At 44.5% G+C, this 25545-nt stretch overlaps 1 protein-coding gene across 2 annotated transcripts in view; it reads right to left on the bottom strand.

Annotated features, from left to right (window-relative positions):
* MYH11 (myosin heavy chain 11) overlaps positions 1 to 25545 on the bottom strand; it is a 132549-nt gene that overhangs the window by 75845 nt on the left and 31159 nt on the right. For both annotated transcript variants that reach the window (XM_073542911.1, XM_073542912.1), the window contains exon 4: positions 7104 to 7131. In XM_073542911.1, the coding sequence (XP_073399012.1) occupies positions 7104 to 7131 (28 nt within the window). The remainder of the gene's footprint in view (positions 1 to 7103; positions 7132 to 25545) is intronic.

The raw sequence follows: 25545 nt of genomic DNA, 5'->3' as shown, positions 1-25545 counted from the left end.
CCGGTGTTCCTGCTCCATCCTGCTATCCACACTCCAGTCCTACAGTCCTACTCTAGTCCTGCCTCCCGTGTTCCTGCTCCGTCCTGTTGTCTATACTCCAGTCCTGCAGTTCTACTCCGGTCCAGTCTCCAGTGATCCCGCTCTATTGTCTACGCTTCAGTCCCGCACTCCTACTCCAGTCCGCCCTGAGCCGCCCCTCTCGGTATTGGCTATCATGGTACCCGAACCCCTGGGCCTGCTCCTAACGATCCCTGTATAGGGGTCGGCTCCACCTGGCAGCTCGCCCGGGGCCTCTCGGTGCCACAGTCCAGAGGGTCCACTCCTGGAGATTTGTCTCCTGACCAGCCGTGGTAACAAGATGAAACTAGTCAGCCCGCATATTGCAAATCACATAGATGCAGTCACATCACCGCCCAACCGCACAGGGAATACAGGAGAATTGTAACAATGTGCACACTGCGGAGACGGGGATGAATAGGCAACAGCGAAGGTTGAATGGCCATAGATCGCTCTGTGCCACTGCTGCAAGTGAATGGGGTCGCATTGCAACCACTAAGTTACTGTAACCGTGTAAGGAGGTGGACTGTTGCTGTCACATTCCTTTCCCTGAAAACACCAATCATGTTATTATGAAGTAATGTGAACTGTGTTGTGTAATGAGTATAGTGTAATGTGTTAATGATGTGTAGTTTGACTGTAGGAACAGTTATAAGTAATAATTGGGACTAGACCATGGTGAGAGGGGATAGTGTAAGCGAAATTGATGGTTTCCTGTTATGAAGATAGATAGGGCCTGAAGTGCATAGTGAATGGACCTAAAGGTCCAAAAGTGTGAAGTGCCGCATTCTTGGCTCACCCTAATATAGAGAAGAGACTGAATAGAAGGGATAGCAAGATCCGAATTCTGAGTGAATAAGAGACAGAATGGCCTTCCAGAAATAGGTCATAGGAGAGGATGCCAAGCCACAAGACCCTGAGGTTATAAAGCTGGAAGTTAGCGGGCCTAAATTGGACTGAGTATGTGGGACTTGTAATAAGTTCCAGAGCACCAGCAGTGGAATGAGCACTCGGAGCCGCAGAACAAGTAAAGGACACTTGCTACTCAGGACTGTTGCATTAAAGCTGGGTTGTGGTGAGAAACAATGGGCAAAGAAAGCCGCGGAGTATACTACAGAGGAATGATACTGTGTGTGTGGCGCCCCCAGGAGTATGGTCGCCACACTGGCATTGCCTTCCTCCAGGGAGCGTGATGTCAGGCTTGGAGGCAATGAATGGTCTCTCTGGCAGTTAACCATATCATGCAACACAGTTCCCACTCCAGGCCAGCAGAGGGAGCTCTGAATCAGAATTGGGGGAGGAGTGCTGTCTGAGGGCCAGGAAGGGAAATTAGTCAGTTCTGTGAGGAGGGCAAAGAGTGTAGACATGTGGAGAGAAGCTAGAGGTTGAGCTGAGGATAGAGCGCTCCCTCCCAGTGATAGCACATGATCTGGAGCCTGGTCTCCACGGTTGTATGGATACTAATGGTCATGCAACAGAAACCAGAGGAATAGGAAGCTGTAAATGCTCTATTCCCACCTAAGACTCAGAGCCACAACAGCAACGGGTGAGCCAAGAGAAGAGATAGAAGGCTACAGCTGTCTGCCATACGAGGTAGATCCTTATGGATAAAAAGTTTTTTCGGACTCACTGTGCGCTGCTGGACATAATTCAGTCTTACAACATAAAGGGTATTAGCAATTTAATTCCCAACGCGTTTCGAAGTTTCTAATACTTCTTCCTCAGGGGATGTCATCCCCTGAGGAAGAAGTATTAGAAACTTCGAAACGCGTTGGCAATTAAATTGCTAATACCCTTTATGTTGTAAGACTGAATTATGTCCAGCAGCGCACAGTGAGTCCGAAAAAACTTTTTATCCATAAGGATCTACATTGGCGTTCACGGAGTGGACCTTCGGGCGTGCAGCAGCTGACAGTCGATTATGTGCCTTTATTTCCCCTGGAAAAGGTGAGTGAATTTCTTATCCTCTACTCCCAGTACTACCCGGATAAGACCCTATTGCGCCATCTTTTTCCTCTAGCTCCCTTTTTATACGAGGTAGATCTGAGAGGAAACAAGAAGGAGGAACTTCAGTGTAACACAGTACTGGATGTACCTCAAGTAAGCGCTAGGAAGGAGACTACAGAACCTATCTGCTTACAGAGATTCCTGAGTTGTCCCAGGCTAATCAGCTCCTGTGCCATCTGTAGTCTGGACCCTGGACTGCACTTACAAAGTAAAGGTAAAGAAACTACATTCCGCTGTGTCCTTGCCTTCTTTCTGCAACTTCTTCAGCACTGCTATATCTCTGTGCCAGACACTGCACCCTCTTCCCCAATACCGATCTACACTGCCCTGGGACTACAGCCCTGCCTGTGGAGGGCTACACCATCACTGCTGCACCACACCATCTGTGTCATGATCCAGCGTGGATCTGACAGATTAAATGGATAAGTGAACTTTTTTTCCTTTGGCTAGGTGCCAAAGTGATGTGATTGCCCCCGGTGGCCATTAGAATTATTACTCGTGGTGTCGTTCATTCTAAGTTGCCCCGGTGGTGGTGAGTAGTAGTGCACTTTAGTTTCTTTGGTTTAGTGCACGTAATTATAATTCAGGTGTGAGGCTCTATAAAAGAGAGCCAGGTGTGTTCAGTCACTGTTGGTGATATTGTGTGTTCGTCATTTGGGAAGGAAGCATGGGTGAAAGAAGGAGCTGAACATGAGTCCTGCGCAGCCCAGCCAGAGGGGACGAGTGGCAGCTATGTGGTCTGCAAGAAGGGCTGGCATGGATTGGTGGAGTTCAACATTGGGGTCTGGAAGAAGGGCTGGCATAGCGTGGTGGAGTTGCAGTTTTATGGTGTCGGCAGGAAGTGCTTGCATGGCTTGGTGGAGTGGCGACTATGGTGAGAGTTGCACTCAGCATGCTGGACTTGGTTGCTGAAGACTGGACTCAAGCATGCTGGACTTCTTGGCAGAGGAGTTGGACTCGAGCATGCTGGACTTCTTGGCAGAGGCTGGACTCATCTTTGCTACTCTGTTTACTGGGCAGCTACAACTGGTAGTGGACTCTGCTCCAAGGCTGCACTATAGTGATGGATCCGATTATGGTGATGATCCGGGTGGAGGAGAGAATGCACACAGGTGGCGGGCTCTGTTGCTAGGAGCGTACGCAACAGAGCAAAGCTAAGTGGTGTTTCCCCTGTATTGTCATTTTCCCTCATGTGTGTTTAGTGCAGTGGTGGGATTAGTTTCCGCACGGACCAATTCCCTAGTGAGGGTTTAGGTTCAGGGCGAGCTAGGGTTTTTAGGTTCCTGTGTGTCGCCCGGTGCGGAACCGTCATAGGGAACGTTAGGAGTGCAGGGACACTGGCTCAGGGAAGTTCAGGAGGTCTCCACTTCCCTATTCCCTATTGCAGGGCCCACCATTGTTAATGTTACCCAGGTTCCCCCTTTATTATTTAAATTCGCCTTACTGGAGGAGGGGTTTCCAGACTACTGTATGTATAACATGTAATACCTAAATTCGCCAGTTGGAGGCGGCGTATCCAGCTGCACGTTTTATTATTTAAATTCGCCCCACTGGAGGCACTGTATCCAGGGTCACGGGTGTCTTATGGGTTCGCCTTGCGGTACTCGCTGCTTCCAGACACACGTGACCGTGACAATCTGTCTCAGAGGATCTGTCCGCAGCGTCGGCTTAACATCTCTCATTGCCGAATACCACAGGTGGCGTCAAGAATCACTCATAAACTTTATTCCACCACTCTACCCTTTTTACATGGGCGCCCAGGGCCACGGACCGGGTCACCGCTGCTGTGACACCTCCCTCTGAGAGACTGGCCCGGTACCGAGTACCCCACAGCCCTGGGAGGGCGACCCATTTGGAAAATGCTTCGAGTTGTAAAGGAAAGGTTTATAAGACTTTGTACCCTCTATCCCTTGTATATAACCCTTACCAACTAAAGAGCTTATTTCTGAATGATGGTGTGCCTCATTGAACTGTAAAACATCTGGTCCTGGCACACCAGCAAAATCAGTCACATGCGGCCTTCATAGATGTAAGGCCCTCAAAGTCCACACACCCAGCCAAGGCCTCCACTGTCATGTCAAGTGTCAGGGTGCTGGAGACCAGTGCATAGCCTGCGTATACCGCCCCTCACCATGCTACAACCGTGACAAGCAAGTAAGACACGTACACACGCAGACGAATCAGAACTATTTGTATTTTTTCCGACTTACTTTTTGCAATTGTGGTACCTTAAGGGTTGTAAGCGATGTAACAGCAGCACAGAACAATATTTTGGCCACATGCCCAGTCTAGACCCAGCCTAAAGTATGCAGTGGTGGGCATAGCTGCCTTCCTTCTGGCAGACCTTGGGGCAAAGAGAGATCAGCCATGCTGAATTTAGCATGATCAATAGAACCATGCTTTTTTTTCGCATCGGCTATAGGCGACCTGCTATAGGAGTAGCTTATTCCCCATTCTCATATTGAAATAAGTGTGAATGTTTATGGTGAAAGTGGGAGAAACAGATGCACTGCCAAATCTGGACCACATCGAATCTAAGGCTGGGTTCTCCTCACATGAAGTGGACTGTGTGACTGACTAAAAAAATGTACACTGCTGGAAAGGAGGCCAAACTGAGTCCAACATTGCATCTTTTGATCTCCATTCCCTTTTAATAGTCAATGGCTCCATTGGGGACACGTGTGAGTCACTTTTTTAGGAATCTCAGTATTTGATCTAAACACGTCATATAGTCATTGACCAGAGGACCGACCTGGTCATCCCGTGCCATATAAACTTTAAGGGTACAGACAGACAGCCGTATTTCTCATACAAGGATCACATTACAATCCTCGGACTGGCCGTCGGCTCTCCTGACCAAAGCCTGACAGCTGCATAGAAATACTTCATGCTGTCACGCTCAAGTCAGGAGAGGTGTCGGGCCAGTCCGTGCACTGCGATGCAATCCTCACACGAGAAATTTAGTTATCTGTCTGCGCCCTAAGGGCCATTCTCACACACTGAGTATATTTTTGATGCAGTTTTCAAATTGAAACTAGAAACAAATTTTTAAAAAAGGAAAGTGGATTTTTTTCTATTTAAATTCTTGATGCTGAGCTCGGCCTTACATGTCATATTTCAGATGCTGAGCTCAGCCTTACATGTCACATTTAAGATGCTGAGCTCGGCTTTACATGTTACATTTCAGATGCTGAGCTCCGCCTTACATGTTACATTTCAGATGCTGAGCTCGGCCTTACATGTCATATTTCAGATGCTGAGCTCAGCCTTACATGTCACATTTAAGATGCTGAGCTCGGCTTTACATGTTACATTTCAGATGCTGAGCTCGGCCTTACATGTTACATTTCAGATGCTGAGCTCGGCCTTACATGGTACATTTCAGATGCTGAGCTCGGCTTTACATGTTACATTTCAGATGCTGAGCTCGGCCTTACATGTTACATTTCAGATGCTGAGCTCGGCCTTACATGTTATATTTCAGATGCTGAGCTCGGCCTTACATGTTACATTTCAGATGCTGAGCTCGGCTTTACATGTTACATTTCAGATGCTGAGCTCGGCCTTACATGTCATATTTCAGATGCTGAGCTTAGCCTTACGTGTTACATTTCAGATGCTGAGCTCGGCCTTACGTGTTACATTTCAGATGCTGAGCTCAGTCTTACATGTTACATTTCAGATGTTGAGCTCGGCCTTACATGTCATATTTCAGATGCTGAGCTCGGCCTTACATGTTACATTTCAGATGCTGAGCTCGGCCTTACATGTTACCTTTCAGATGCTTAGCTCGGCCTTACATGTTACATTTCAGATGCTGAGCTCGGCCTTACATGTTACATTTCAGATGTTGAGCTCGGCCTTAGCCTTACATGTTACATTTCAGATGCTGAGCTCCGCCTTACATGTTATATTTCACATTCTGAGCTCGGCCCTAATGTTAGATTTCACATTCTGATCCCGGCTTTACATGTCAGATTCTGCTGATGTTTTACGTGCATGGATTGATGGTAAGAAAAGGCAGATGGTCAAACTTATCAGGACCATTATTATTTAAGAACACTTAGCTATTTCTGCCACCACTGGGAAAATAGGTTTTATTATATAGGATTTATGAAGAACATGGAACTGAGCTAATATTAGACTCATAGAAACTTGCTTATTTGCTGTGACATTAAACCAGAATAAACATAAAGAGGGATCCGCCATGAGAAAAGTATAGATTGTGAACAGGATTTATCTTGTGCCATTAAGTAAATGCAGCAGATTTTTCTGCTGCCAAAACCTGGCCGTTGGCAGGAAAAATTATGCATAAAATATGAACAGCTTTGCTGCATTTTTGTGAGCGTTTTTGATACGTTTTTGCAATGGGGTCGTGTATGAGTAAGAACTAGTGAGGAGCGAGCATGCCCGGATAAGGTGTTATCTGAGCATGCTCATGTGCTAATAAATAGAGTGTGCTAATAGAGTGTCTTCCACGTGCTCGAATACTATGTTCGAGTCCCCGCGGCTGCATGTCTCGCCGCTGTTCCACAGCTACAACTTGCCTAACGAACAGGTAATTCCTGCAGCTGCGAGGACTTGAACATATTTTTCGAGCACACCGGAGACACTCGGTTAGCTCCAGAGTGTAGCGGATAACACCTTATCTGAGCGTGTTCGCTCATCAGTAGTAAGAACGTCTTCTTGACATCTAACAATGGTTCAACAGTACAAAATATATATGGAGATTACTTCTAATGTTCGAAGAACGTGTCATAAGTGAAACATTTTACAAAACTCAAGAGAAAATTTTCACATTATAAACCTATCTACAAGAATGTTCAGTACTTTGCAAAAGTTTTAGGCAGGTGTCGAAAAAATGCCGCAACACTTTCGAGAAATAGAAATGTGAATAATTAATATGTATCAGTTAACAAATTGCAAAGAGAATGAACTAAATAGAAATGTAAATCAAATCAAAAATGTTACACAATTTGGTAGATCAAGCATGCATTATAAAACGTAGATCGTGTGACAATAATTCGGATTGTACTTACGTGCACAGAATGGACTGATCTTCACGGTCTGAAAAAAAAAAAGAAAAAGGATTACAATTAGAACGAATATACTTTTCTATTTTAGGCTCAAACGTTATATGGGAATCTAATGTAAAATGTCCATAGAATTTCTATACAGATAACAGAAAAGTTTTTATGCACTTTCTACCAGTTACAATAGTCCGGGGTCTTTGAGGGGATGTTCACAATTTAAGATCATATGTTTCCGCCATTATTTAATGGATCTCTTAGACCTGATGACACTGGTGAACGTACTGTAAATATTCATGTAAAAATAACAAAATATATATTTTTTTAAACTAGTCTTATTAATAAATCCTCGATGTAACTCCTCCCTGCTGCTGAGATCTCACTCTGCTCAGGAGGTCAAACTGAAACTGTCAGGTCTGAATATCTTTGCACTCATGAGCTTTTTCACTGTAGCTCAACTCATAATATGCTGATCTTAATATTTTTTTTAAAGTAAGTACAGCAGCCTCATCAGGTCTAATAGATCTGTTTAATAAAAGGACAGATCTGCTTTATGGCCAGCATTCTTTACGTCAGTTAGGATGGATATGATGTTACATCAATCTCCAAAAAGTTACACCTTGTTTTGACCCACAAAAATAAAGCTTCATTCAGCCTCTCATAGTAGTTGCTGCATCTCTGGCAGATGTAGTTACCTCCATGTCAATCACAGCCATATTGTTACCAAATGTTTCCATTATGAAGAAGTGTAATGAATTTATCTCCAATATCTGGGACTTGTCTCCGAAGTCTGAGTCTGACACCCAGTTGTCTGTCTTGGATGTGCCAATGGATTAATATGAGGATTTGTCCTATTCAGAGGGATAGTCCTCTGTTTTGGCACATGCAATTCATGTAGGTACTGAGCATGGCACATCATTATTTTGCACACATTTTTCCAACTGCACATGAATGAGGTAGTAAATATTATTGTTAGAGTGGGTCATGTCATCCTGGGAGATCTGGGGTTAGAAAATCAGTACGCATTGTGAATCACAGGTCTTCCATTTAGCCTGTGTGTTTGGGTTTCATATTACATGGTTTTCGTTTAATTTGGGGCTGAAGAGGTTAAAGACCCTTTCTATGCTGGTTAGAAACTTGCAGCTCCATCTCACAGCTGTTTCTGACCTGGTCATTTCCTCTCCCTATAAAACCTGGCCAGACCTTCTCTTCTTTGCCAGTGAAAGCTTTGCTTCCTAGCTCTTTAGAGACGCTGTGCTGAATTGGAGATTGCTGTTCCTATTGGAGATTGTTGTGTGCTGTTTTTGGGTGTATACTTTCTTCATTGTCCTATTCCCATTTGGTTGGTACATTGCGCATGCACGGCAGATTCGCTGGAGCAGGGCTTTTAACCCCAAATGGCGTTCCAGAACAGCCGTGCAAAGAAAAAAAAAATCTCACTCTCTCCTTACCAGGCCGCGGTTCCTTTAAATTTCCCCTCCAGCGGATCCATACACAACACGGCTCCTTTAGCATCTGTTTAGCCCATGACGGAGGCGGATCCGTTTTTAACCGCTCTGGCGGATTTGCCTCCCGTCAAAATAACAGAAATGTGAAACAGGCCTAAGCGGCATACATTTTTTTTTAATTTTGCATCTTTGTTGTAGAGATATTAGAACTCAAAGTATTTGACAACTAAGGCCTGTTTCACACATCAGTTTTTTGCTTCAGTTAAAATCCGTGAGAGAGAGAGAGAATTTTTTCGCCGCCAGAACAGAGTTTAGGTTTAAATTTCCGAGAAAGGCAAATCCTCCGGGCATGCGCAATGTCAAATGCGGATCCGGCCGCCGAAAAAACGTTACATGGTCCGCTCAGGCATGTCGGCGGACGCCAAAATTTTGGCGGATCAGCAAAAAAAACGGATCGAACAGATGGCCAACCGTCAAGATCCGCCGGTAATGCAACTCAATGGGAAAAAAACGGATCCGCTAAGCAAAATGGCGGATCTGTTTTTTTGCACAACGGCGGATTTTGACGGATTTCAAAAAACTGATGTGTGAAACAGGCCTAATGAGCTAACTTTTGTTAAAGGGAATCGGACGCCAGGTTTTTGGTACCTCATCTGAGAGCAGGATAATGTAGGCAAAGAGACCCTGATGCCAACGATGTATCACTTAGTTTACTGGGTGCAGTGATTCTGACACAATCAGATATTTTAGATTTAGCAATGCAGCAGAGTTGAGGAAGCTAACCCCGCCCACATCAAGCTTTTTATGTACATAGTCTGCAGACAGTAAGCTGCTTATTACAGGAGGGAGCAGAGTCGAACTAGCACACGCTGCTGGAGCTGCAATAGTTCGTCAATGATAATCACCAGGTGATAAAACCTTCAGTGTAATTAAATAAGGGCACACAGCCTGACATGTGACACATCATTGAAATTTGTGTTTTAACCCCTGCTTCATGCTATCCTCAGCTTACATAGCAAAAACCTGCTGACAGATTCCCTTTACATCCAAGTGGTTATTAACAGACAGCAACTCATACACAGAGAAGAAGTACAGGCCCATGTCTCTGAGTGAAAAGTATCTGAAGACACCCACTTGGACGTAACTAAAGTTAACTCATTAAATGCTAAATAATTTGATTGCTAATATCTCCGCAACGAAGAGGCGAAATTAAAAACAAACAAAAATGTTTTATTCCACTCTGTGGCCACTATTAAATTGTGTGTCCAGTTCAACAGGTAAAAATTGGTGAAAGGTCCCCTTTTCAAAGTAGCTAACCAATTTCTGGGACCTCCACCAATCTTGAAAATTAAGAATCACGACTGGTGTAGACCTTCACGGTTGTGGCACTCCAGGATTGGCAGGGCGGCTGGATTGCGACGGATAACAGGTGGCTAAGAACAAGTGAAGGAAAAACTTAGAAAGGGGACATAGGTCTAACCCATCACTGTGGCACCCTCATTCTCAGCACTGATCGGGGTCCCAGAGTTGCTGACAGCATTTTTTGTGCGTTGATGGGATGTCCTAGCAATTTATTCATCAAATTCTAACTTCTGAAGGACAAATCTTGTGCCGCTGGGGTCCATGACTTTGAGCGCTGTCCAGACCGGATGGTGGTTTTCATTCTCCACGGGGGTCTAGTTTTTGTGTACTTACTATTTTTATCCTGCATTGTTGTCTCCTCATGTTTCCTTCTTTCTGTAAATGACTTTCTCACTGTCACAGATGATGGTTTTTTTTTTCATGGAAATGTCCCAGCTGATTTGCGGTGATTTTTTGGACATAACAGATGTGCTAAGAACTGTTTTCTCTTATATTTGCAGAGTAAGATAGCGTGTCAACTTTAGCTAGCAGATGATTTGGAGAACCATTAATTTATTTGCTATATTGGTTCCAGATAATCCTGGAGGTTTGGGCCGTGTTAGCACATCGCAGATCCATTGTGGTTACTACTTAATTTTGTTTCAGGGAAAGAACAAATCCCAAGAGAGGAGTTGTTGTCTTTGTCCCTTGTCCAAAAACAAAAAGCTAATGAAATCTAAGGGAAAGGGAATGTTCACTTCATACAATTCCTTTTGCTAGAAGGAACAGCCAGGGCTTCCTGGGCTGAAAGATCCAGCAATCAGCGGGACTGTGTGGTAGAATTTGATGTCTTCATTTCCCTGCAGCACCACCACAGGGGAAATTAAATATTGCATAGCGCCCATTTAAAGTAAATCTGTCACCAGCTTTTGACACGTTGTATTCTGGTCAGAATCATGCAGCTCCATTTCAGCTGATTCTGATCTGGTCATTACCTCTTCCTATTGTGAGGCAGTGACCGGAGTCATATGCGAGGGTCAGTATGTGTCCTCCCAGGATGTGCTCAGAAGTATATAAGTATATTAGATCCACTGGAGTGCCTTGTGGTCACAGCAGGGTGCCTGTGAGTCACAAGGCAGAATAAAAGTAAGCTTGAACCTGGTCGTTATATTTGACCAAGGAACTTGTTCAGGAAAACCCGGTATGGGCTTTTATTTTTGAAACGGTTTGCAGAAAGGTAATGGGGCCGATCCGTTTCCTCCTGCCCAGATCTTACCAGTGGCCCATGGCCACAAAATCTAGGAGAGAGGAAAAAAACAACCCTGCAGAAGGGTTTGGGGTGGGTCAGTTTTGGTCTTGCAAGCAGACAGAGCAGTCAGGTTGCAGAGCGCTCCCTGTGTGAGGCAACACAGAGCCAAGCGGAGCCAAAAGGTCTGGCACCCTCAGCGGATACGGCGGTGTAGTCACTCACGGCAACAAGTCATGGACTGTCTTTGTTTTCCTGGCTGCGATCTGGAGAATACAGCGTGCTGTGCACTGTGTGAGGTTTTTTGGATATTAAATACATTTTTTTTCACTTGGTTGGGTCACTGCCTCATCACTGCACAGCGTGGACACTGCTGCACTACACTATATAAAATGGTCAGACATTCTTGTCCCTGCCAAGTTCCTATGAAAGATTCTTCTTCCTGTGCTGTGTGCTAAAGCTAAGTGATTGCAGTGGAATTGTTGTTGTAGTGATCTGTGGTTTGCTGTAGTATGTGTGTGTTTATCTCCTGGTCGGTAATCCCATTTAGTTTATTCTTCCCTGTCCCTATCCTCCTCCCTATTGTTGGTTAGTGCATTTGTATGATAGAGGTTTTCTGTTATCCCTGTTTTGAAGAAAATCTGTCAGAAAAAAAAAGCTTGGTGATTGGCGTAAGGGCGGAATTAAATTTCTCTGAGACGCAAGGATATCTAAAGAAGATTAATCCATATAGACTTGTCAATGTGTTTTGAGATTGTACCCATATCTTCATCAACACATCCGACCTCATCAGGACATGACCTGATGAAATCAGTATGATCTCAAAACACATTGATAAATCTATAAAACTTAGCTTATCTATGCACCGTAGAGCAATTTCATTCTATCTCTGTCAACCATTAAGCTTTTTTCCAACTCATTTTCTCAGGGTTGTTAAAAGGATCAGACATACATATCTAACTCCAATAGGTGACAATCGAGATGCAATATATTTCTCTTGGTGGAGAGCTAATTTGTATATTCTTTGCAGATAGACAATTGCTTGAGCTACACTATATGGCAATCTCCAGAAAATATATAAAGTACCCCTCCAGTCTTTAGGGAAGTTCTTGAAATCATAGATTCCTGGGGTCATCCAAGGTAAGTGTCATGCCGCGCTCACCTGGGGGCGGGACCTTGGTCCCAACGTCATCTCTTCTGGAGCCACGGTTGCTCCGGGGGTCCCGCCGGGTGCGCACGTGCACCTCTCGTACCTAGGTTCCTGTCTCCCCACGTTATGTGTGCACTTGCGATCTCCTCTCAGTTCGGCCTCCAGGTCTGTCCTCTCTATGGTACTGGAGGACTTGACCCGGAAGCCCTAGCGATCATGTGCTATATCAGGCTACCTCTTCCTAGGGGAGGTGCCTGATTATTGTTGTACTTCCTGGCTTGGTCAGCCGTGTCCCTGCCTGGCTGTGCACTGTATTCGGGTACTCTGCCTTGCACTCCATGGTGCCTCTTGGCACACGCTCTGAACCTGCACTCTGTCTTGTACTCGGTTGTGCCTCCTGGCACACGCTCTGACCCTGTACTCTGTCTTACTCTCAGCTGTGCCTCCTGGCACATACTCTGTTCCTGTGCTCTGTCTTATGCTCAGTTGTGCCTCCTGGCACACACTCGGACCCTGTGTCTTGTCTGCCTCCTGGCACACGCTCTGATCCTGTACTCTGTCACTTACTCAGTTGTGCTTCCTGGCACACGTTCCAATCATGTACTCTGTCTTATGCTCAGTTGTGCCCTCTGGCACACACCCTGCTCCTGTACTCTGTTACACCTTCTGGCACACCTGCGGCCTGACTCAGTGCTCTGCCGTGCTCCTTTGCACGCATCCTGCTTTGCTCACACCTGGACGCTGTATACCACGTGTTCCCGTGCCCACGCTTTACACATTCCTGCAGACACACTCACTCGTGTCTCCTGTGAGCCAGCCGCCTGGTGCCAGCAGTCGTGGTACCTCACCCCCTGGGGCTTGCCCCTGACACTCCCTGTATAGGGGGTGGTCTTCACTAGGTCAGCTCGCCCTGGGAGGGTTGGTGCCACGACCCAGAGGGTCCACTCCAGGAGTCGTCACAGTAAGGAGCTAAAAGTGAAGTTCCTCACAGCTACAGTTGCTATAAGGGGTTCCAATAAGTGGCTTCACCCTATGAAAAGGTTGTCCACCTTTGGAGACAATTTTTTTTTTTTACTTAAATTAATGTAATTGGGACTAAACATCATTTTTAGAATTGGGCTTCATTAAAAATGTTTGCAGTGTTTAGTTTTTACGGGGTCTTTGTTTCTCTGCAAATTAAACTCTTGATGTGTAACAGCTCAGAAAAAAAAAACAGATAAAAGTGTTACAAACTCCCCATCAGACTGTCATAATGGGCCTACCGTAATTATGAATTTTCACTGATAGGGTTTATCCATGACTACTTGGCGACAGCACAGAGCGGTCATTTACCGCTCCTGCCTGCGATTCAGCTGTTCAGCGTCAATAGAGCAGCTCTTCCTCTTCAGGGTAGCTCTTTTGATGAGGTGTGACTACTGAAGTCATACTGATTCACAGTTGGCTCCCTGCAGCTAAGCAGCGGGGAGCAAGCTGTCAACCAGCATGACGTCAGCAGAGCGGAAAATAAGCTGTTACTCTGTTGACTTGACATCAGCCGAAGCCTGTGAATCGGTGGCGGGCACAACAGGCATGTAGATAGGCCCATAGTTAAAAAAAAGGTCCTGGATAAACCCTTTAACACGTTCTGCAGTCAGGAATAGACTGTGCAATAGAGACGCTATCAGAGGCAAACAGTGTAAAATTCTTAATGAAACTCAACTGCAAAATTTTTAGCCCCAATTACGTCTTTAAGAAAGAGAAAAAATTCCGAAAGGTGGACAACCCCTTTATATCAGCATCGATTGGTCGCAATAGAGGAAGACATTAACAATTTAACCCCAACTTTTGTATATCTATTGTAACTAGTACAAAATAGGTAACAGTTGCTCTATAGAAATATTGAACAGGGTCCACGCAGTGTCAGAAATGATCTTCCATAATCCAGTCACATTTTAACAAACATTTTTAGGATCCCCAGGTGTCTGTATCGTATATCCAAGATTATGGGCTAGAGGCCAACGCACCATATATGTGCATTCAATCTTACTGTAATGTGGCATCATGCCTACACGTAGAACTGTACAGAAAAATGTTGTGAATGCCAGTGGTGTTCTCAGTTTTTAGAAGAAGCTTTGTTTCCATTTCTCCTGAATGATCCCTTATGTTACAATTACACTCAATTACAGTGTAGAAGAGCGAAAAGAAAACTCAATGACATTCTATTCTGCCATTCCATCACCTTTCTCTATCACCTCTCAGTGCAGTGCTATGTGCTGATTTAATCAATATAACTGCTGCAATTATTGCATATATACACTGATTAGATCTAAAATCCCTATTACATTAGATACAAGCTTGGATCCCATGTACCGGTCAGCACCACGTGGTTGTGCAGAAGCAGTGCGGTCATATTGTTGACCGGTGTAGTGGGAAGATAAGGCAAAGGTTGGCCATGCCATGGCTGACAGTCGAATAATGCTTTGGTTGATCATTTGACTGAAAGTCATATCAACTGATTTTCTCATATACAAGAGTGCTCTTGTGTCTTGCACAAGAAAGCCACCAGCTGAAATGTTGGCCAACGGGTTAACTCTGGAAGGACAATGCGGTCAGCAGTCCAAAATCGGATGTGTTAGATTGACATCTTCTTCGACCATCAGTTGCCAGTTGAATGATGCTTTGGATGATCATTTGGCCGAAAGTAATCTCCGCCAATTTTTCCATATACAAGAGTGCTCTTGTGTCCTGCACAAGAAAGCCACCAGCTGAAATGGTGGCCAGCGGGTTAACTCTGGAAGGACGATGCGATCAGCAGTCCGAAATCGGATGTCAGCGACATCTTCCTCAACCATCAACTGCCAGTCGAATGATGCTTTGGCCGAAAGTCATCTCAGCCAACTTTCCCATGTATAAGAGTACTCTTGTGTCCACTACGAGAAAGCCGCTGTCTGAAATGTTGGCCAGCAGATTATCTCCGGAAGGAAAATGCAATCAGCAATCCGAAATTGGACATGATAGATTGACATCTTCCCCGACCTCATACATATTAAACGTATGTTTTGTAGCAGCTCTCATAATGAACACAGGAGCGCTTGGTCGAGCCGAGCATTCTTGTATATAGTTCAGTCGGGAAAGATAGTTTTCTAATATGTTTGTGGGGCTTATGGCATTATTTTCACCGCTAGTAAACAGCTTTTACGTATGAGTACACGTGCGCAATACAACATACACATGCGCACAACTCCTCCTCCCCAGGATCATGCACTAAAGAGAAAGAGGAGGCTCAGGACCCCTGTTCTGGTGATCAGTGTAGGTCACAATGGTGAAGCCCCAAGCAACCAGACATTTATTCCCTGAATAAGTGATAAACCTTGCAAAAAAAACCTTTAACTCTCACTACTGGCATTCTAAGCAGTTTTATCTCCGTTCTGGTTCCCGGGTTGCCAACTGTTCAGAAATTCCAGGACAATCCATAAAAAATAGGGCACTTTTTTGCCCTGTCCATACATTTTTTTTAATGCATAGGTGAATTTTTTTAAGCTCAATAAACTTATACACATTATTCTGATTGTAATTATCATCATTTTACAGTTCACAGGGACTGCGGATGATGTCATATTGGAATTATGGACTGTAGACATGGATCACTGATAATCAGAATGATTTGTCATGGTTTTCCAATGTGGTTTTTTTTGATAAGCTGTCGAGAAAAAAAGTAAAAAGTCAAGTTGGCAACCCTTTCTGGATCTGACATTCAGAATTCAATGATGTCCGTACACTGCAGTCCCTAGAAAGTCACAGAGGAGAATCCGGAGCTTCCTCCTTATTTCATTTAGAAGGATTCGTGTTGTAAATTTGCAGGATGACGCTTGGTTGTTATCGCTTATCTAACGATTCTCAGGATTTTGAAAACAACAACTTCTTCCTAATCTGAAGCATAATCTGACGTTTATCACGGCGACATCGGCAGCTTTACCATAGATGGATAGAAACAGGCCGTAATACTGATGGGGGACCGGCAATGGGAATATTTATCAAGTATCATTCCCCAGATAGAGCGTTGGCTCTACAGGAAAAGCCTCCACCGCCACTGATACTGCTGTCATTTAAAGGGGTTGTCCAGGGCACAAAGAAAACATCGATTTTTCTTCATGGCACAGAAAATCCCTTTAAATCAGATTCTGGACTATGGAAAAAGAATCTGTATAGCGGCACACGTAGGGCATTAACTATCAAAACTGTGCTATGAACTGGGCAATCCACGATTTACAAAAATATCACTTTTTAATTCAGATTTGTATTGGAGCCATCTTTAAGCATCAGATTGGGCAAAACGTCACAGCCAGAGAATTTGAGTGTAAGTAAAGCATTTATATATTTTCTAATAGATCCTTTGCTGTCACAAATGTTAAAAAGTTATGAAAATCCCATTTAATCACCATTTTCCAATTCTCCGCTTCTGGTCAGTGGATAAGAACGCTCACGTCTGGCTTCTGTAACCTACTATGATGAGACTGCTGCATGGAAAATGTATGAAAACACCAAAGAAAGAAGGAGCAATAAAAACCTCTGTTTAATAAAAATAAAGTATTTTTATTAATTCGATTATTGAAAATCTTTTCATAAAAATTACATCATATAGACAAATTGGAGAAGGACATAGACAGAAACAAATCTGAGGCTACAATATAATGTGTATAGGGACCTGGTAAGAAGACCTCCCAATTTTTATATCCAAGCCATAAATTTTATTTTTATTTACTAAGGTATATATATCTATGACTATAGCACCAAGTGTACTCTCAAATATATTATGTCCTGCACAAATAGCGTAGCAAACAAGAGTATATACTCATCAAAGCGTCAATAGATTAAAGCCAGGATATAAATAAAAAAGTGTAAAGGGGTCATACCACAATAAGTCCGCTATGCCGTCAGATAACTGGGGATGCGTTATTTGACGGCACAGCGGACTTATTGTGGTATGACCCCTTTACACTTTTTTATTTATATCCTGGCTTTAATCTATTGACGCTTTGATGAGTATATACTCTTGTTTGCTACGCTATTTGTGCAGGACATAATATATTTGAGAGTACACTTGGTGCTATAGTCATAGATATATATATCTTAGTAAATAAAAATAAAAATAAAATTTATGGCTTGGATATAAAAATTGGGAGGTCTTTTTACCAGGTCCCTATACACATTATATTGTAGCCTCAGATTTGTTTCTGTCTATGTCCTTCTCCAATTTGTCTATATGATGTAATTTTTATAAAAAGATTTTTAATAATCTAATTAATAAAAATACTTTATTTTTATTAAACAGAGGTTTTCATTGCTCCTTCTTTCTTTGGTGCTTTCATTTATTGTTACAGGAGTATACCTGTTACCTATTTGCTAGTATTGTGGCATTGGTATTTTCAATTCATGTTTTTTTGCATGCATGGAAAATCTAGTATCACAATACTTCTATTCATCCAAGATCATATTTGTGTCCAGCCACTACACTGATGTCTCCACCCTGTTCCAGTCATTGCACTGGTTGCCCATCTGCAAGGTTACAGATTTCATATTTGTTCAGTTTGTATCTCCTTTGCACATGCAAACAGATCATAGCAGACCCCCCCCCCCCCGGCAGGAAGACTCATATTTATACCTAGCCATTTTCTTTGGCAATAGGAAATCCACAAATACTCCATTGTGTCTAGTGGTAAAATTCCCCCATCTGCAGCTCATACTGCCAAAAACCTGGACGCCATTGGCCGCCCTCCCTGCGATAACTAATTTAACCCAAGTGTCCTTCATATATGCCAATTATACTCTAACAAAGCTAACACGACAACTAAAGCGACTGCAAACCACAATCTGCTATGTAACATGAAATATCTAACTGTGCATGAATACAATCTGCAGATGGATGTAATTCAGAGCTTGGCGGCAGAATGCTGGGAACGGCTGTGAACATTATATTCACTGTCAGGGTTGGACTGGCCCACCAGAGTACCAGAGAATCCTTCGGTGGGCCCTCACTTCTTCAGGAGATTACATAGTGCAAACCTTACCACTGAATTTTGGCTCTTTAGTGGATAAGAAAGTTGGGCCTTCAGAATCAAATCCTCTGGTGGGCCCACTGTTCTTCAGTCTGACACTGTTCACTGTGGTTAATTATAAGAGACTGGATTTAAAGAGAAGCTATCATCAGAAAATGACCTATTGTTTAAATCAGAAATTTGTGTTCCATGTTTTTTTAATATTGGTAATATTGTTTTTTTCATATCACAATCTTTATTAAAAAAAAAAATAATCTTGTAATTTAAACACTGACCATGGGGACTTTTTTTAGACTCATATTTTTTAAAACAAGACTCCATATAATCAAAGGCAGACTTACAAAGACAGGTGACACCTCCATATACAGCTGATGATCAGAATAGGTGATATCACACATGGCTCTGCTCCTTCTCCCTATACAATGACCTTTACACACGCTCATTAGATGTGTCAATAAAAAAGACAAGCTCACGATACAACTATTGTGGCTAATGTTCATGTGTTATTTCTTGATAGAAAATGAAGTTGAGTTCTAAAAAAGGTCTAGAGACCAGTGCAAACATTATTATTAAAAAGTATTACATTTTATACTAATTTTTTTTTAATTTTTATTTAAAAAAACCAACATTTTGCATAAAAGAACTAATTTAATCAATTTACTGATGATAGTTTCCTTTTAAAGAGGACTTGTCAGGAGTCTTATTGCTCCACCCATGAGGAGCATGAAAAAGAGACAGGATGCCTCACTATAAACAACTATGTTCTGCTCTACAACACTGTGGCACTTGAAAAAAAAATAGTTTCAAAACACACCAGGAAGAGTCAAGGGGGCGGCCCTCTCCATCTTTTTTGTAAGACTTTGCATTATTGACAGGTTTCTTCCTAACATCGTTAAAGTTTACAGCAAGGAAGTCAATCCCTATTTCATGCAGCCTGTGGTTTGCCTAATCTGTAAAAATAAAAACTACCAAATTGCTAATCCACTGAAACTGCTTTCTTTATATAGCAGTACGGTCTACTTCGAAATGTCAACCTCCTTTTTATGCTAGTCTTAGGTCATTAGCAGAATGGAGGGCACAGGTAGGGTGGTGGACAGAAATGAGAGAGGATATATAGGGTGGAGCAGAACTATGGAGAACTTTGTAGGTGAGAGTGATAAGTTTATATTGTATTCTGTAGCACCTGGGCAACCAGTGTAATGACTGGCACAGGGTGGAGACATCGGTATAGTGGCTGGACACAAATATGATCCTGGATACTACATTCTCCATGCAGTAGTCTTATAAGATATTATTATAGTAGGTTACAGAAGCCAGACATGAACGTTCCTATCCACAAAGAATTGTAAAATGGTGATTAAATGGGATTTTCTTGACTTTTCAACATTTGTGAGAGCAAAGGGTCCATTACAAAATACATAAATGCTTTACTTACACACAAATTCCCTGACTCTCCCAGACTGACAAGCGAGTGGTCTCTGCAAAGGACCAGAAGTGATGAATCCATCAGTCCTTGACTGATGCGGTCACGGATTGGGTCAGCGTCAGGTGACTAATATATGTGGAGTTATCACATCTGGTCATGGCAGAGACTACATTAGCAGTGGTGCTGCATCCACAGAGTGGTAAGTGGTAAGAAACACTTCTTTATTTTACATTGATCCCTTTGCTCATGCAAATTCAGAAAAATCTTGGAAAATCCCATTCAAGCTTTACCTATACTAGACAAGAACCTGCCTTTTACTTTAGTAATCTTCAGGTCAGGAGAGATTGTTTAAAGCACCACTCCAACATCTTTTTGTGTTTTACTGCTGGAGTGGTGTCACTAATCTGAGTTCTATGCCACTAATATTACATTTGCTATTCACCATATTCATCTATTACGACCACCGCTTTGGTTGGTCTTCTGCAGTTTGTGACCTGCCAGATCGCTCCAATGTTTGCTGGACGATCCGGAAGTCACTACTCAACGAGGCTCTCATGGACTTACAGTGACAGCTTGTAACTGTTACCTATGACTTCCGGTCAGCCAGACGTTGCAGTCCCAAAATGGCAGTACAAGACCAGAGCATCGTATCTGCAGCATGGGAGAGCACTCATTTCGAACCAGCAGTACAACCTTGCTGACAGTCCAAAATGTCAAGCTTCAGGCGTGCACCGCTCTCTGGCAAACGGGAAGCTATGAGGCAGAAGAGCGGTGCACCCCTGAAGAAAGAAGATGAGATAAACTCTTTCAAGGGGTTGTACCAAGTTTGGAAAATATCCCCTATCCACGGATGAGAGAGAGAGTATGAATTGGATAGTGGTCGATCATGTACATGACACTCCATTCATTCTTATGGAAGTGGCGAAGACCAGCCGAACGCTGCACTTGGCTATCACCGCCAGTCCCATTAAGAATAAATGGAGCGGTAGTGCGCATGATTGACCACAACTGGATTCATATGGAGCTCTTCCGAGCGCTGGTTCTCAGGATCAGTGGCCGTCCCAGCCATCGGAACCCCCAGCGATTGAAAAATAATTCCCTATCCTTTTGGATACAAGATAACTTCCAAACTTGGTACAACCCCTTTACACGTAAAATATATGGAAATGATAAAAATCATCACAGAGTTATAAGAATGTTAATGAGGGACAGATTCCTTCAGTTGAAGATAATTTTTGCGTGTGGGAGTTTTGTGTGTAAATTGTGTGTAGCAGGAAAAAGAGGAAAGAGCAAACAAGGATGTGAACTGTTATGGTTTATTTTCCTTGATCTTGAGCAAGCAGATCTGAGCGTGTCTTACGTGTATACTTTAGGATATGTCATTTGTTAAATTAGATCCTTTGACCCTAAAATATCTGTAAACCTCGCACTTCTAATGATATTTATATTTGATTCAGCTTCGCCCAATCCTGCCTTCCATGTATGATAGCATTAGAGGGTTATTCCAAGCTACAAATAGGAAGATGGGACCCTCACCAATCGGCACATGGACCCTCACCAATTGGCACATGGACCCTCACCGACCGGCACATGGACCATCACTGATCGGCATATGGACCCTCCCTGATTGGCACATGGACCCTCACTGATTGGCATATGGACCCTCACTGATTGGCACATGGACCCTCACTGATTGGCATATGGACCCTCCCTGATTGGCACATGGACCCTCCCTGATTGGCACATGGACCCTCACTGATTGGCATATGGACCCTCACTGATCGGCACATGGACATTCACCAATCGGCACATGGACCCTCACCGATCGGTACATTGACCATCACTGATTGGCACATGGACTCTCACTGATTGGCACATGGACCATCACTGATTGGCATATGGACCCTCCCTGATTGGCACATGGGCCCTCACTGATTGGCACTTGGACCCTCACCTATCGGCACATGGACCATCACTGATCGGCACATGGACCCTCACCAATCGGCACATGGACCCTCACCGATCGGCACATGGACCATCACTGATTGGCATATGGAAACTCAACCTCTCCAAAACTGAACTTCTTCTGCTCCCGCCGTCTACTAACCTCCCTAAATCTGACATTTCCCTCTCCGTGGGTGGTACCACAATAACACCCCGGCAGCAGGCGTGCTGTCTGGGTGTTATGTTTGACACCAATCTCTCCTTCACATCCCATATACAATCCCTTGCCCGCTCTTGCCGCTTACACCTAAAGAACATCTCTAGAATCCGCCCTTTTCTCACTATGGAAACAACAAAAACCCTCACTGTTGCATTGATCCACTCTCGCCTGGATTACTGCAACGCTCTATTAATTGGCCTCCCCGTCACTCGACTATCCCCTCTCCAGTCCATACTTAATGCAGCGGCCAGGATCGTCCATCTGGGTAATCGGTACTCGGACGCGTCCGATCTTCGCCAGTCCTTACATTGGCTGCCCATTCATTATAGGATCCAATTCAAAGTACTTGTTCTCACCCACAAAGCTCTCCACAGTGCGGCACCCCCTTACATCTCTTCTCTCATTTCTGTCTATCGGCCTAGCCGATCGCTGCGCTCTGCAACCGACTTTCGACTAACCTCTGCACTAATCCGTACCTCCCACTCCCGACTCCAAGACTTCTCCCGTGCTGCTCCTATCCTCTGGAATGCTCTACCCCAAGAAATCAGGACTATCCACAATCTGCATAGTTTTAGGCGCTCCCTCAAAACACACCTGTTCACAGCGGCCTATCACATTCACTAATCAAAGTCATTCTCTGTGTAAGTGTGCGTGTGTAGCCCATTCACTATCTCCATCCATCCTTCACTCCCGCAAGATGGCTGGACCTTCATTGTAAATACACCATTGTAAATACACACCTGTACTCTGTATCTCCCTCACCTCATTGTAGATTGTAAGCTCTCACGAGCAGGGTCGTCTTATTTTGCTTTAATTATTGTATTGTTAGCGTTGTTACTTATGACTTGTGTTTTGAAACTGTTAAACTGTAAAGCGCTGCGGAATATGTTGGCGCTATATAAATAAAGATTATTATTATTATTATTATTATATGGACCCTCACTGATTGGCAAATGGACCCTCACTGATTGGCATATGAACCCTCACTGATCAGCACATGGACCTTCACCAATCGGCACATGGACCCTCACCAATCGGCACATGGACCCTCACCGACCATCACTGATCGGCACATGGACCCTCACCAATCAGCACATGGACCCTCACCGATCGGCACATGGACCATCACTGATCGGCACATGGACTCTCACTGATTGGCACGTGGACCCTCACCTATCGGCACATGGACCATCACTGATCGGCACATGGACCCTCACCAATTGGCACATGGACCCTCAGAGATCGGCACATGGACCATCACTGATTGGCATATGAACCCTCACTGATCGGCACATGGACCCTCACCAATCGGCACATGGACCCTCACCAATCAGCACATGGGCCCTCACCGACCATCACTGATCGGCACATGGACCCTCACCAATCAGCACATGGACCCTCACCGATCGGCACATGGACCATCACTGATCGGCACATGGACCCTCACTGATTGGCACATGGACCCTCGCCGATCGGCACATGGACCATCACTGATCGGCACATGGACCCTCACTGTGGATCGCCCTCACCCAGGGTAGCGGGGTACTCGGAGCCGGGCCCGGTGGATTTCAATGGGAGATGTCACGGTAGCTGCAACCCGGTCCGTGGTCCTGGGCGTCCATTGTAAAAAGGGAATAGAGTGGATGATGATGTTTAAAGTTTATAAGTGAATGATTCGTGACGCCACCTGTGGTGTTCAGCAATGAAGATGTTAAGCCGACGCTGCAGACAGATCCTCTGGGACAGATGGTGTGGTGCAGCAATGATGGTGTAGCCCTCCACAGGTAGGGCTGTAGTCCCAGGGCAGAGTAGATGATGATAGGTGTTAAGGGAGAGAGTGTAGTGTCCGGCACCGAGATGTAGCAGTGCTGAATGGGTTGGCGCAGGAATAAGCGGAGGACACCAGGGCATGTAGTTCCAAAGCTTTACTCACAGTCTGCTGAGCAAACAGGGGCCCGTCTCGGTCAGGGACTCAGCCAACTTCCAGGCAAGATGAAGCACTCCCTTCCAACACTCCGCCAACATATGTGCCTTTTCTGAACGTCTCCCTTTTGCACCTATAGTGAAGTACTCTCAGTACTGAGTTACACTGGAGTTCCTCCTGTCAGATGTTCCTATGAACTCTACTTGTACGGCAGACAGCTGTAGCTTGCTTCGGGGACTCCTTGCTACCAAGTCCCGGCTCACTATCGTTGCTGTTGTGCCCCCAAGTCTTGTGTGGGAATAAAGTGGTGACAACTTCTATTCCTCCGGTGTCTGCTGCAGGACCATTAGTATCCATACAACCTCGGGGACCGGACCCTGGCCTTGCGCTGTGAACTTGGGAAGGGTTCTGCTCTAACCCTAATCCTTAGTTCTCCTCTCCTTACGTTCCGTACTAATCCTTCATTCATATGGAGAGAGTCAGGCTTTCCATCAATGTCTCTTTCCTGTGCCAGCAGACCCAGGTCACTGAGGTCGGCTGCAGCACTTCCTTCATCCATCACACTCCGGGGATCTTCACTCTTCCACTGACTCTGTCAGACTGACTAAATCCTAAACTCTTCCCGCTCTTTTGGTGCCAACTAAACTCCACCCGCCTCCCAGCACGCTTTGTGTTCCAAGCAGGGAGCCACCAAAGGGTGCTTTGCTACACTACTATGTTGTGTGGGATGCAGGTGTTGGAGTGTGGTCAGGTGTCTCCACCTTACCTGAATGGTGGGGTACCACACCTCAGGAGGAGGTGCAGTACCTCTGTGGCGACTGAACCCTCAGGGGCGCCACAACTGATTGGCACATGGACCCTCACTGATTGGTACATGGACCCTCACTGATTGGCATATGGACCCTCCCTGATGGGCACATGGACCCTCCCTGATAGGCACATTACACCTCATGTAAAGTTTACTTGCATGCAAAAGGAAATAATATGGGAGGTGGGTGAGGAACCGAGGGGAAAGAGGGATATGAAGATTCATGCAAGTCCCACCTCATATGTGGTCTTTGTGACAGTTGTCAACATTACATAAGGGAGCAATGGGTACTAAGTTAAAAGGAACCTGTCAACAGTTTTTTTCATGTATGAACCAATACCACCACCTGCCTCAGCGACTATTGTCTATTATGTCCTCACTCCCCTGTATTTCCCCAAAAAACCTTTTGAAGTGCTCCAGCGAGGTATGCATATTCAGATGGTCCGGTCTAAAAAGTGTCATTGCATCGACGCCTGATCCTCCTCGCCCCTACTGAAAGCATGCATGCTTTGCCCTTCCCTACTGTGACAGACAGAGGCTAAAACTTAACTGCGAATGTCTTTTCAACTCCTGCCCATATTGCTTTGTTTTCTGCTGTCGGAAATCGCAGAAGAGGAGTTTAATTCCGATGGCAGGGAACAAAATAATATGGGCAAAATTGTTTTGGAAAGCAGGAGCCGGAAAGACGTGTAACAGGCGCTGCTGGAATGACACCCGTCTTGCGTACCTTGCTGGGGCACTTCAAAGAGTTTTTTTCAGGGGGTCAGGACATAACATACAACTTTCTGGAATACAGTGCAGTCGCTGAGGAACGTGGTGGTATTGGATCATACAGGAAAAAAAATGTTGACAGTCAGATGACAGACAGGCATATTTTCATGTATACACGTCTGTATGGGGGGATTGTGG

Source organism: Dendrobates tinctorius, unplaced genomic scaffold, assembly GCF_039654945.1.
Source record: "Dendrobates tinctorius isolate UK_male_01 unplaced genomic scaffold, ASM3965494v1 ptg000129l, whole genome shotgun sequence".
Classification (NCBI taxonomy): domain Eukaryota; kingdom Metazoa; phylum Chordata; class Amphibia; order Anura; family Dendrobatidae; genus Dendrobates; species Dendrobates tinctorius.
Note: the sequence above shows the minus strand (reverse complement) of the source record. Positions and strands in the feature narration are given on the sequence as shown.